Genomic DNA, 13,546 nt, shown 5'->3' on the forward strand with positions numbered 1-13,546 from the left:
CCTATAAAGTGTATTGTAATTGTATTCATATACAATTCATGTGTTTCTTAATAGGATATTACTGAGTATTTTACATGTTATTTAGTTATCATAAATGGAATTTCTCTTCCTCCCAGGTTTTGTTGGTATTATGGCATTATACTGGATTTTGTTGGTGTGTACACAAATGCTAATGATTTTTGTGGATTTATTTTATAGCCCATAACTTGACTAAAGTTCTTGCTTTAATTAAATTTTAGTTCTCCTCTATGGTTTTCTAAGTAGACTCAAATTATCTACAAAAAACCCAATAGCATATATGTATATGTAGCATCTACTATGTACCAGATGTTATATTAAGTGCTTCAACAAATCTTATTTCATTTGATCCTCACTTCAAACTTGGGAGGTAGATGCTATTATTATCTCCATTTACAGATGAGGAAACAGAGGCAAATAAGGTTAAGTGACTTGCCCAAGGTAACACAGCTAATAAATCTAAGGTCGACTTGGAGCTCAGGTCTCCCTGATTCCAGGTCCAGCACTCTGTCCACTGTACCACCTAGTAATAATATTGTTTCCTTTTTGCCTATACTTATTTATTCAATTATTTGTCTTATTACTAATGCTAGTGTTTTTAGCAATATTTAAAATAGTAGTGGTGATAGTTACTTTATCCTGATTTTATTGGAAAGTTCTCTAATTTATATTCATTACAAATGTTGTTTGTTCTTAGTATTTGATAAGTAATACTTCTGATAAGGAAAGTTCTTATACATTTTTTAAAAAAAAGTTTTTTAATAGAAATTAGTGCTGAATTTGGTAAAAACAAACCCCTTTCATTACTTATCTATATAATTACATGTTTTAAAATTATTTTTATTATTAATATTGTCTATTGTATTTATAGTTTTCTTTATGTTGAGCCAATTTGTATTCCTGGTATAAATCCAACCTGATCATAGCATGTAATAATCTCTTTGATATGTTGTTTTGCATTTTTACTAATATTTAATTTAATATTTATATGTCAATATTTATCAGGAATATTGGCTTATGGTTTTCTTTTTCTACTTTGTCTCCCCTTGGTTTTGATGGTAAGACCATATGTCATACATACAGTATTATATACTGTTCTGGTTTTCCTGGTAATCCCTATGTTTGCATGGATAATCTTTTTAGAAGCTGAAGTCAGCCAAGTAAGGGTGGAAATGACTAGCCTGCTTCCCTGGGCTGTGTGTTGCTGGTTTTGGGGGGGGGGCACAGGTATCTCTCCCTGATATCCAAGGGAAGGAGAAAGTGAGGCACTTGCTCACATGGCTGAGGCTTCTCTCAGAGGTGGTAGCATGACAGCTTTTCATCACTGTGCTGCAGCAGCTGCTGGTGGGGTTCGGTTGTTGCTGTGGTGCAAGTTTTCATAACTGGACTCCTGAACCTGTGGCCTGCTGACAAGAGAATACTGATAACATGGCAGCAAGAGGTCCACCCTAGTAGAGCAAGAAGTGGAGCAGTAAGCAGATGGGAAAAGGGTGGTTCAGCTAGGAAATAGGAAACAATGACATACTTTTGTTTCAGATTGAACTGTAGTGCAGGCATGAGAGCATGTGGGGTTGAAAGTGTAAGAATTCAGGGTCTAATAGGATTTGACTCCATGCAATGAAGTCTCTTTTTTTCCCCCCAAGTCTCAAAAGAGATATCACCTCTTCCAGGAAGTCCTCTCTGCCTTGCATTGTTTTATCAATGTTTTCCATGTATGAATTTTGTCACCCCAACCAGAATATAACTTCCTGAAGGTCAGGAACCCTTTCTTACCTTCTTGGGATTCCATCTGTTTTACAAACACACTCGGTACCTAACATTGGATATGTGTGTGTGTGTGTATAACTGTGTAGGCAGGGTGTCTTAAAATTCTTAGCACAAATTTAAGCTATCAGAGCTTTTAAAAAGTTATCACAGCTTAAAATTATGTTAAGAATTTTGGGGCACCCTATATATATTATACTATATGCATATACTTCAATATATTCTCACATGTATGTCCATTATATATACATAAATATCAATGTACATTAAGTATTTGTTAAATTTAATTTTCACTGAGCTGGTAAATAGTATATGTGTGTGTGTGTGTATGTATGTGTGTGTGTGTGTGTGTGTGTGCAGGTAGGGTTACGGGGGAAAAAGCTATTCATCACCCCAATCAATAAGTAATACCAGAGGTAGGTAGGTGGATTTCATCAGGCAAACCATCATTCTACCAATAATACCACTTTTTCATAAGTGTCTTTTTATTCCGTGTAAACTTTGGAGGACTAGTGCCTCTGCCTCTAACCTGGCTCATATCTCTGTTTCATCCTTTTGATGTTGTCTTTCCCAAGAAACTCTTCTTGATTTGGTTTGTCATCTTTATTCCCTTTATTCCTATCCAAGATCCAGGCTTGACTTCCACCCTTCTTACCCCAGGATGGGTTTCTTCTCTGCTCTGCAGATCCCCCTAATCATCAGCATGTGTTTCCTAAAAGTTCTGATGGGTTTTTTCTTCATCATACTTCTCTGCATACACTGGTAGGCTCAGACAATTATAATCACTATCTGTCCTATGGTGGGGCAATTAGGTGGTGAAGTAGATAGAGTGCCAGTCTTAGGAAGACTCACCTTCCTGAATTCAAATCTGTCTCAGACACTTCCTAGCTGTATGACCCTGGGCATGTCACATAACCCTCAATTTCTTTTTTGCCTCAATTTCTTCGTCTATAAAATGAGTTGGAGAAGGAAATGGCACACCATTCTAGTATCTCTGCCAATAAAACTCCAAATGGGACCACCAAAAGTTGGACATGACTGAAACAACTGAACAACACTTACCCTGTAGTATCTTTCAAGATGAGGTTTCAGAAATCTTAGAGTCGCAGCAACAACTGGACTAGATTTCTTAAAAAAAAAACAACACAAAAAACCCTGGCTATTCTAAGAAGCATTTGCAACCTTGTAAGAGGTTGATACTAAATGCAGTTGAAAGCTAGGCTTCAGAAGTGGCTCTCTAGTGAACTTATCTAGGTTCTCTCCTTGAGCCCAGTGGAGGATCTTCCAGAAACATTGATGCCTAATATAAGCTGTTGGCAGAACTTTCTTCCTGAGCACTTTCTTCTTCCTCCACCCCTTCACTCTTTCTTGCCCCCAGTACATAAGCCAAGGTGTCCATCATTGCATCCTGGCTAGAGGGGGACCCTTTATCTGAAGGAAAAGATCTCCCTATTATACAATGTGAATAGCATCTACCAGGAGACTCAAAAGATTCTGACATTCTCTTTCTCCTCCCAGATACAAGATTCCAAATCAATAATTTTGTTGGGTCAGGTGGGGACAAGGGACCAATTTAAGACATGCAAGCTTCTTTTAGACTCAAAGTAAAGATTTGATTTGAAATTCTAGATTAGGAGTTGTCTATGCCCATCTGTGAGAGATAGTGTTATCTATGATAGGAGTGCCATCTACTAGGGTGCCTTGGAATCATTTTCCACCCAAAGTCAAGGAAGCTGTTCCTGAGAGTTGATTGGTTCAGTGTTTGGATCAGGGCTTGAGCTGTTGATGAGGCTCTGTAATCTCTGAGGGCAAGAAAGTGCCAGCCCAGAAGAGGTCAGTGCCCACTGAGACTTGGCAGATGTCCCATACCCTTTTGACCATGGGCATTTATGGATAGAGACAAAGAAGGGGGGTAGTGCATCTCCTTGAACTGGGACTGTACCTTTGTTGAATACCTTCCCTTTCCATGATATTTTAAACTAAACTTCCTTTGTTAACCCTTTGAGGATTTATGAGTGTCTCTTTTCTTTCCATTACTAATCCCGAACCACCAGATTAGACCAAGTCAGTCTCAGCCCAGAGCAATAGAACTATCAGCTTCCTGTGTTCATCTACATCTGCACACTGAGCCTTGCCTTTGGTGGGGGCAAAAGGCAGGGGCAGTCCTGGATCTTCCCACATCCTCCCAGGTAGCTGGTGGGTTTGATTTCATCAGATCACCACAAGGAGCTAACTCATGCTGGTAATTAATAGAATTACCAAGTAAAACTCCTGGTAAGGATTGGGGGGTTGGGAGGAAGATTGGTGATATTCAGGTCTTGATCCAAAAGAAGAAATAAACCAGAAGCCAACTCGAGTAAGAACTAAGGATTTCTTGGGAATGCTAAAGTCTGAAGGAGGAGGGAGAGGTAAGGACTAGGTGATAAGCTGGGATTTCAAGCCCACAAAGTCTATATGAAATTAGGTGTCTCATACTATAACGGGTGTCAAGGAAAGCATTATATTTCTGATGCAATTTGCTTCACTTCAAGGCATTGTTCTTTTATAGCAGTGGTGAATGATCCCCTGACATGCCAGCATGGGCACAGATGGGCCCTTGCAATCCTTGCCCCGTCCTGCCTTTGAATGAAAAATTGGATTTGGATGGAGGAGAGGAAGACCAAACGTTATTGTACCTTCTGCATTATTGGTGCCAGATAACTGATCCCAGTATAGGCCTCATTTTCTGGTCTATTCTCCATATGAACCCTCAATACTATTGAATGAATGTGAATTCCTCGGAATCAGGAATAGAATATAGGAGGTAAAAGCAGCTGGATGGAACTGTTGGGAGAAGCCAGGAGCTCTATTTTTATGGACTAAGAAAAGAATGAAGGTGGAAGAAGATGGAAAATGACTTGCTTACCTTGAAAGGGTCTCTTGGGCTGCTGAATGCGCTGTAGGATGGGATGGAAATATATACAGTCAGTGTCATTCCCTGTTCCAGTGAGGCAAATGCTCTCTATCCTCATTTCCATTTTTCTCGTGGAATATTCTTCCCTTGTCCCCATTAGAACCCTTTCCCAAGGCTGCATACATAGATGGAGTATAGCATTGGGCATTCATTGTCCTGTTTCTCATCTCTTCTATTATTCTACACTTTCCTGTCTAAGTATATAATTTGATAGTACAACCTATCGAAGTCCAACCCTCTTGTTTTCCAAATGAAGAAAGGAAGCCCAAAGATATAGTGACTTATGTAAGGTCATACCACTAGTAAATATCAGAGCCAGGATTTAAATCTAAATCTGTTGATACATTTAGTGTTCCTGCCCTTTAAATAAACTGGAGAATTTAACCCAGGATCTACAGCTTCCAAAGTGGTCCATGGATGGGATCCAGATGGTCTGTGAACTTAGATTGGAAAAAATTACAACTTTATTTCAACATAACTGGTTTTCTTTTTAATCTTGTCTATTTTACACTTTTAAAAATATCATCCTGAGGAGTCCATATGTTTCATTAGACTGCCAAGATGTCCATGACACAAAAAAAGATTGAAAATCCCTGTCATAAAGATACTTATATCTAGATGTTTGGGACTCAATATGCCACTTCTTCCAGGGAGATATCCATTTTCAAAGAAGATGAAGGAAAGGCAACTCCTTAATCAAAGGAATAAATCAATAATTGTGGATTGCCATCATTAAAGTTGTCAATAACAAATCTCTTTTGGGCAGAGGGATCTTTCCAATGACCTTTAACTTATATTATGTGAGCAACAACTTCTTCCTAGGGGTGAAGTGGACTCCAGATGATCTCTTCTCCCTATAGATATGTCTTGGGGACCTCTCAAAGTAATGATGCTTTCTTTCCTTCCCAGAAGTCAAAGGTCATTGATTCATTATAGGTGAAGAATTTTGCTTGGTTTATTTGCAATACAAAATCAGAATGATTGTACCAACAAGAGGTCAGTCATGTGATTAGAACATTTTGAATATTGTTGGGAAAGAGCAGGATCAACTACTTAGAACAGACTGGTTTTTTTGTGTTTGTTTTTGTTTTTTGTAAATTAAAGCTCTTCTTGCACCCCTCCCAGTGGATAGAGCACAGGGATGGAATCAGGAAGACCTTGAGTTCAAATTTAGCCTCCGACATTTACTAGTTTATGTGTCCCTGGACAAACCATCACTTAATCCCTGTCTTCCTCAGTTTCTTCAACTGTAAAATCTGGGTAATAATAGATTCTATCTTCCAGGGGTTGCTGTGAGGACCATATGAAATAATACTTGTAAAATGTTTTGCACAGTGATTGGTACATTTGTTGTTCAGTCATTTTAGTTATGTCTAACTCTTCGTGACCCCATTTGAGATTTTCTTGGCAAAGATAATTGAGTGATTTGCCATTTCCTTCTCATTTTATAGATGAGAAAACTGAGACAAACAAGGTACAGTGACTTGTCTGGGGACACTCAGCCAGTAAGTGTCTGATGTTAGATATGAACTTGGGAATATGAGTCTTCCAGAATCCAGGCCTAGTACTCCAGCTTCTGTCCCACTTAGTTGCCCTTGACTGGCATACAGTAGGCATTTAATAAATGCTTTCTCTCTTCCTCTTCTCCTTCCTTCTTTTCTCAAACATAGACTTATTCAGATTGGATTTTTGGAAGCTGGTTCCTTTGTTTTTTATTAATTTATTTTTCAAAAAACCCTTGCCTTCTGTCTTAGAACTAATACTATATATTGGTCCCAAGGCAAAAGAGCAGTAAGGGCTAGGTAGAGGGGATTAAGTGACTTGCCCAGAGTCACACAGCTAGAAAATGTCTGAGGTCAGATTTGAACCCAAGATCTACTTGTTTCTAGGTCTGGCTCTCAAGCTATTGAGCCACCTTGATACCCCCAAGAGCTGGCTATTTTACCAGAGGCCTCTCCTTCCTTTCTATAGCATCTCCTACCTTCAAATCCTTCCTATTTCCTTTTTCTCCAAGAAAAGTTCTAGTAAAATAATAATAGTTGACATTTTCTGTTAGGGATTTAAAGTTTACAAAATCTTTTTCCCTATGAGGAAATCAGTGACCAACCATTTAGTTCAATGCTTACTCTATGCCAGGCCCTGTACTTTGGGCTGGAGATATAAAGAAAGGTAGAACCCCAAACCAGAAAACAACAACCTATGCAGTCCTTATTCCCAAGGGGCTCATTAGTGGGAAAAAACAACATGAAAATAACTAGACTGTAAACTGTTGTATATGATAGTGATGGAATACTATTGTGTTGTAAGCAATGATGCACAGGATGATTTCAAGAACTGGAAAGACCTCCATGAACTGATGCAGAGTGAAATAAGCAGAACCAGGAGAACATTGTACACAGTAGCTGCAATATTGTGGAATGATCAGATATGATTGACTTTGCCACTAACAGCAATACAACAATTCAGGACAATTCTGAAGGACTTTCGACAAAGAATGCTCTCCACTTCAAGAGAAAGAACTGTTGGAGTTGGAATGCAGATCAAAGAAGAAAATTTTTTACTTTACTTTATCTGGGGGTTTTGGTTTTATATTAGTATTCTCTTACAAAAATGAACAATATAGAAATAGGTTTTGCATGAAAATACATGTATAACTCAGATCAAATTACTAACCAGGTCCAAGACTGGGGAGGGGAGGAGGAGACAATTTGGATCATGTAACTTCAAAAAACTTATGAGGAAAATTGTTATTACATGTAATTGGTAAAATAAAATGTCTTCTAAAAAACTAGGTGGTAAAAGACAAATATAGAACTGTGGAAGTTAATCTGAAAGGGAAAGGATTAGCATCTGGGGAGATCAGGAAAGACAAGACTTCTTACTAGAGGTGGGATCTGAGTTGAGTTATGAAGGAAGCTAAGGAGAATGAGAGGCAGAGATCAGGAGGCAGAGCATTTGGGTCATGGGGATAGCCAGTGCAAAGCCCTGGAGATGGATGGAATGAAATTTCAGAAGTCAAGGTAGCTGGACTGAAGAGTACATGGAAAGGAGTCAAGTGAAATAAGGAAGGGGCCAGGTTATGAAGAACTATTTTAAATACAAGAAGACTTTATATTTAATTCTGGAGATAATAAGGAGCCACTGGAGCTCACTGAGAGAAGGGAAGTGACACAGCCAGACTGTCTGCCCCTAGAAAAATCATCTTGGCAGTTAAGTAGAGGATGGATTTGAGTGGAAAGAGCCTTGAGTCAGGGAAGGCCTATTTGAAGACTATTGTATGTAGTGGTTTGGGTGGGAGATAATTAGGGCTTGGACTAGGTTGCATCTTTAGGAGCAATGAGAAGAATTACACACACATATATATATGTATATATATATATATGTATGTAGATCTAATATAGGCATACATTTTATGTATGTATAAACACAGAAATTATATAAATAACGTAATATTATTAGTAATTTGGTTGTTTTTCAGTCATGATCAATTCTTTGGGATCCCATTTGGGGTCTTTTTGTCACAAATACTTGGAGTGGATTTTCCAACTCATTTTAGAGGTAAGGAAACTGAGGCAAACAGTGTTAAGTGACTTGCTCAGGGTCATACAACTAGTAATTGTCTGAAACCAGATCTGATCTCAGGTTTTCCTGACTCCAGGCCTGACACTATCCACTGTGCCACCAAGTTGCCCCATATAGTATATAATTATATATAACAGTTTTATATATATATGTATATATATACACACATATATTTACATATATAATTATTTAAAATAAAGTATATACATACATAAAAATAAATTACATAAATATGTCTTTATATGTTGTAGATAGGTAGATGATAGATATTAGATATAGAGAAGATTCTGAGAAGGTAGAAAGAACAAAATTTGTAAACAAATTTGACACGCCAGGCAAATGAGAGTAAGAAGTTGAGGATGACATTGAGGTTGTTGCAAACCTGGATAACTGGGAGAATTGGTGATGCCCTCAACAGCAATAGGGAAGAGGTTTGACTTTTTTTTTTTTGCTTAAGTGAACTAAATTCTAGCAATCTTTTACATTTCTGTATAAATGAATGTAAGTTGCTCTCACAGGATTGAAAAATGTTAGCACCAGAAGGATTTTAGTGATTATCTGGTTTAATCCCTTCATTTCATTTCTTTTTATTTTTTTCTCTTCTCTTTTCCTTTTTTTAAGTTTTTATTTTGAATATTTTCCCATAGTTACATATTTCATGTTCTTTCCCTCTCCCCCAAGCTCCCCTAACCCCCTTTAGCCGATGCATAATTCCACTGTAATCCCTTCATTTTAGAGATGAACATAGGAAGGCCCAAAGAAATGGTCATTTCGTCCTAGATCATTCAGCTAGTTAGTGGCAGATTGGGTCATAAACCCAGGACTTCCGATCTAAACTCTTTGGTTCTTAGTTTACTTGTCTGCAAAATGATGGGGTAAAACTAGATAATTTCAAAAACCATTTCAATCCTTTTATGATCCTGTGAGACTGATTTATATTAATTTATGATTTTGTTGATGTTCAGTCATTTTCAGTTGTGTCTGACTTTTTGGGACCCCATTTGGAGTTTTCTTGGCAGAGATCCTGAAGTCGTTTGCCATTTCCTTCTCCAGCTCATTTCTCAGATGAGGAAACTAAGGCAAACAGTAAGTGACTTGCCCAGTATCACACAGCTAGTGAGTTGCTATGCCTAGATTTGAACTCAGAAGATGAGTCTTCTTGACTCCAGACCTGGCATTTTCTAGCCACTGTACCACCGTATCTGTCCTATTTTAAAACAAAGTGCAAATAGAATGAACTCTTTTTTGTAAGGATTTTGAGCTTCTGGGAGAAAGGAAAAATTAATTTCTAGCAACTGAATTTTCATTAAAATGTGCCTCTTGAGTAAATCCTTAGAATGAATCATGAATTTATAGTAATTTGGATTTAGCAAGGACTTTAGAGATGTGTGCTTCAGTGGGAAGCACCCTAAATTTGGAGTCAATGTACTTGTGAGTTTAAATATTGACTGCCATTTAGCTCTGTGTGACTTTGGCTAATAATAGCTAATAAAAATAATAGGTCATATGTATGTAGGGTTTTAAGCTTTGCAAAGTGCTTTCTCTGGGTTATCTCATTTGATCTTAGATAAGAGGGGAACTTGGACTAAAAAGCGTGAAAGGTCTTTTCCAGGGCTAATTTTAAGATCCTGTGTTCTAATCCCAAATTCTGGTTCTAGTCTTTGTTTTGCAGACGACCAGGCTTAGGGCCTCAGAAATAAAGTGGCTTATCCAAAGTAACACAGGTAGCAGAGGCAGGATTTGCACCCAGTACCTCTGCCTCTAAAACTAGAACTTCTTCTACATTTCTTTGCTGATTTCTCAAACCTTTGGAACATTTCCAGTGCCTGTAAAATAAAAACAGAAACCCAAGAATGGAAGAAACTGGTTTTAGCTTACAGTGGGAGGTAGCTAGATGGCATGGAGGATAGAACATTGGCTTAGAATCAGGAAAACATTTTCATGAGTTCAAATGTAACTTCAGACACTTATTAGCTGGAGAAGGAAATGGCCAACCACTTCAGTATCTTTCCCAAGTAAACCCCAAATGAGGTTATGAACAGTTTGAACACGACTGAAATGACTCAACAACAAAAGAGGAGGCTTTTAGGTTGCATAGAAGAAGCAATTTCCCTAAGCCTTGGGGACTGTAAACTATGAGGGATCACTAAAAAAAGGAAAATTCAACAGTCTCATTTCTCTGGGCAGGGGCTGGGGAGTGAGTGACCTTGATGACTGGATGTAAAGGAATGGTGGCAATCTACAGATCTATAGAATTTCAGAGCAGGAAGGCAGATCTCTCCTGCTCCAAAATTCTATAGATTTAGGGTTTGGAGTCAAACCTCATGAATTCATAGCCAAAGAATATGGGATACTGAGGTTTGCTTGGTTGGAATTGTTTTTAGCTATTGATAGGAAAATAAGGACTTATATACAAAGAGGAAATGTGATCATTGCAAATATCTCTTAGATTAAAAAGAGGCAATATGGTGTAGTATTTAGGTGTCAAACACACGGACTGTATATATAGGTTCCACCTTTTCCCCTACTACTCCAACCATATTAAAATGAAACTGGGCAATATTTAATGAAATAAAATTTAAAAATAAAATAAAACATAGATTATATTAATATGTGGCTTTCTAAGTCATCATACACTGGCAAAGATCCTTATGTATAGTTTAGGAGCTTTCTTTTTTAAAAAAATTAAATTTTCCCCCATGGTTAACATGCTTCTTGTTGTGTCTCTCTCCTCTTTTTTCCCCCTCTCCCGGAGCTGACAACCATTTCCATATTATTCATTTTTGTAATACAGTAATCTTTAAAAAACCAAAACCCCACATCCTATACCCGTATAAACCAGTCATATGTTTTTTCTTCTGCATTTCTCCTCCCACGGTTCTTTCTCATAAATCCCTCAGGATTGTCCTGGATCATTGCTTTGCTATCAGTAGCAGTCTATTACATTTGATTGTCTAGGGGCCTTATTTCTTTTGGAGTTTGACTCCTCTAGGGTATTGGATGGAGCTGGCTCAGAAGTCAGAAAGATAGGTTCTAATATCGTCTCTGTACGTCCTGGTTGTGTGCTCCCAGGCTCTCAGTTTCCAGGTGACTCTCTTGGACTCTAGACTAAATGGAAGATATCAACCTGCATCAGTAAAGGGAGTATTCTCCCCTGGGGAGACCCTATACCAATGATATCATAGCTCCTGGCTCTATTGCCTTATGATCATTACTGTCACAAGCTTTTTGGAGACTTGGATATACCCTAAGGTATAATAAAGCAGTATTTCTTGGAAAATGTCTACATTTTGGGGTGTACGTTAATTTACTAATTAATTTAAAAAACTTAGTTTCTGTCTTAGTAGCAATTCTAGGGCAGGAGAGAGGTAAGGGCTAGGCAATCAGGGTTAAGCCACTTGCCCAGGTCCACACAGCTGGGAAGTGTCTGAGACCAGATTTGAACCTAAGGACCTTCTATCCCCATGTCTATTGTTGCCTCTGTTTAATCCATTCTTGCTGAATTCTTAGATCAGGGAACACCTTAAAGAAGCACCCACCTTTGCTCTGGCACACGAAGGCCCCCAGGATCACCAGGAGCAGTAAGAGTTTGATTCCCAGGGCAAAGAGAAGAGTCAGAAGCACCGAAGAGTCACCTGCGGCTCGGAACTTGTAGAAGTAGACGCTGCCCTCAGCGTGGCCTAGGCTGTTGGTGGCGATGCAGGTGTAGCGGCCATCCTGGGCCAGGGCATGGAGCTCCTTGGTGATCTGATGGCTCTGGCTGTAGGTAGAGGTGCCATTGCCAGTACTTGGACCAGTCCAAGTGAGGGAGGGCAGGGGCTCCCCTTCCGCTGTACATCGAGCACTGAAAATGTGGTCAGGGCCTGGCAGCACCGTAATGTTGATGATCCTGGGAGCAGCTAGGGGGAAGCCACCAAGATGAAACCAGGTGTGAAATTAGGGCACTGCTTCCCATTCTGTAAGTCATGAGGTGAGGCAGCATTCTGTGGTGGAATGGGCCCTGAATCAGGGGGACCCGAGTTCAAATCTCAGCTCTCTTATTTGAAGTGGGACTCAGGACAAAGCACTTCACCTGCCTGAACCTCAGTTTCCTTATCTGAAAAATGAAGGGCTTGGACTCCATGGTATATGCATCTCCTCTAAAGGAGACCTGAGTAGTCTTCTGTTTAAATGGTGATCAAGAAAGTGCATAGGAAATAATGGTGAACTATGGTAATGTTGTCATTCTATTGGGAATTGTTGTTCATTCATTGCAGTCAAGTCTGACTCATCATGATCCCATTAGGGGTTTTCCTTGGAAAAAATACTGGAGTGCTTTGCCATTTCCTTCTCCAGCTCATTTTATAGATGAGGAAACTGAGGCAGATAGGGTGAAATTATTTGCTCAGGATCACACAGCTAATAAAATGTCCGAGGTTAGATTTGAACACATGAAGATGAGTCTTTCTGATTCTAAGTCTAGTGTTCTATTCACTGTGAGGGGGATATGAACTTGTATTTCTTGATTCTAAATTTGACATCCTCCTTACATGTGGCATATATGTTTCAGTATGTGTGGGCATGTCTGTGTGGGTTTGTCTATGTGTATATGTTTTTAATGTATAAGCAATTTGGATCTATATTTTGCATGATAAATATAAAAGTATAATTTTCATATGATTTTGGGAAAGTCACTATACTTCTCTGGGATCTCAGGTTCCTTTTCTGTAAAACAAGTGGGTTGTATTAGATTACTTCTAAGAGACCTTCTAGCTCTGAAGTTCTTTTTCCTAATTTCTATGTATTAATCTATGGATTGCCAATTTTTTGATGAGTTAGAAAACAATAACACATGCAAGATGGAAGTTCTTCTGAACATGGATGAATCTTTGATCATTCAGAAAGGCACTTAGGGCTCTCATAGACTCTCAAGTTCTCCATGATGAGGTGATGCAGTTTGGTATGAAGAGTAATTGGACTCTGAGTAAGGGAAACCTTGGTTAAAGCCCTGGCTTTGCCACTGACAACTTGGATCAGTCAAAAGAATGCTGACTCTGGAACAGAGGCTAAATCATTCCTCTGCTGCTTATTACCTCTGTGAATTATTTTAAGCCACCAACTTCCTGGGTCTTGTTGGGTGGATAACTTTAGTGGTGTATCAGTTGAAGTTCTCCATTCAGTGGAGGAGAGAAAGTGATGTGGGAATCTAGAAAGAAGAAGGTTTGGCAGATGCTCTGGGGATTATGATAG

General features: G+C 38.7%; 1 protein-coding gene across 1 annotated transcript in view; it reads right to left on the reverse strand.

Annotated features, from left to right (window-relative positions):
- Positions 1–1,339: 1,339 nt before the first annotated feature.
- SIGLEC15 (sialic acid binding Ig like lectin 15) overlaps positions 1,340–13,546 on the reverse strand; it is an 85,551-nt gene continuing 73,344 nt past the window's right edge. Inside the window, exons 3-6 of the mRNA XM_044681658.1 lie at positions 11,857–12,216; positions 8,327–8,329; positions 4,688–4,718; positions 1,340–1,421 (exon numbers count right to left, since the gene is read on the reverse strand). Of these exons, the coding sequence (XP_044537593.1) occupies positions 1,340–1,421; positions 4,688–4,718; positions 8,327–8,329; positions 11,857–12,216 (476 nt within the window). The remainder of the gene's footprint in view (positions 1,422–4,687; positions 4,719–8,326; positions 8,330–11,856; positions 12,217–13,546) is intronic.

Source organism: Gracilinanus agilis, chromosome 1 (genome assembly GCF_016433145.1).
Source record: "Gracilinanus agilis isolate LMUSP501 chromosome 1, AgileGrace, whole genome shotgun sequence".
Lineage (NCBI taxonomy): Eukaryota > Metazoa > Chordata > Mammalia > Didelphimorphia > Didelphidae > Gracilinanus > Gracilinanus agilis.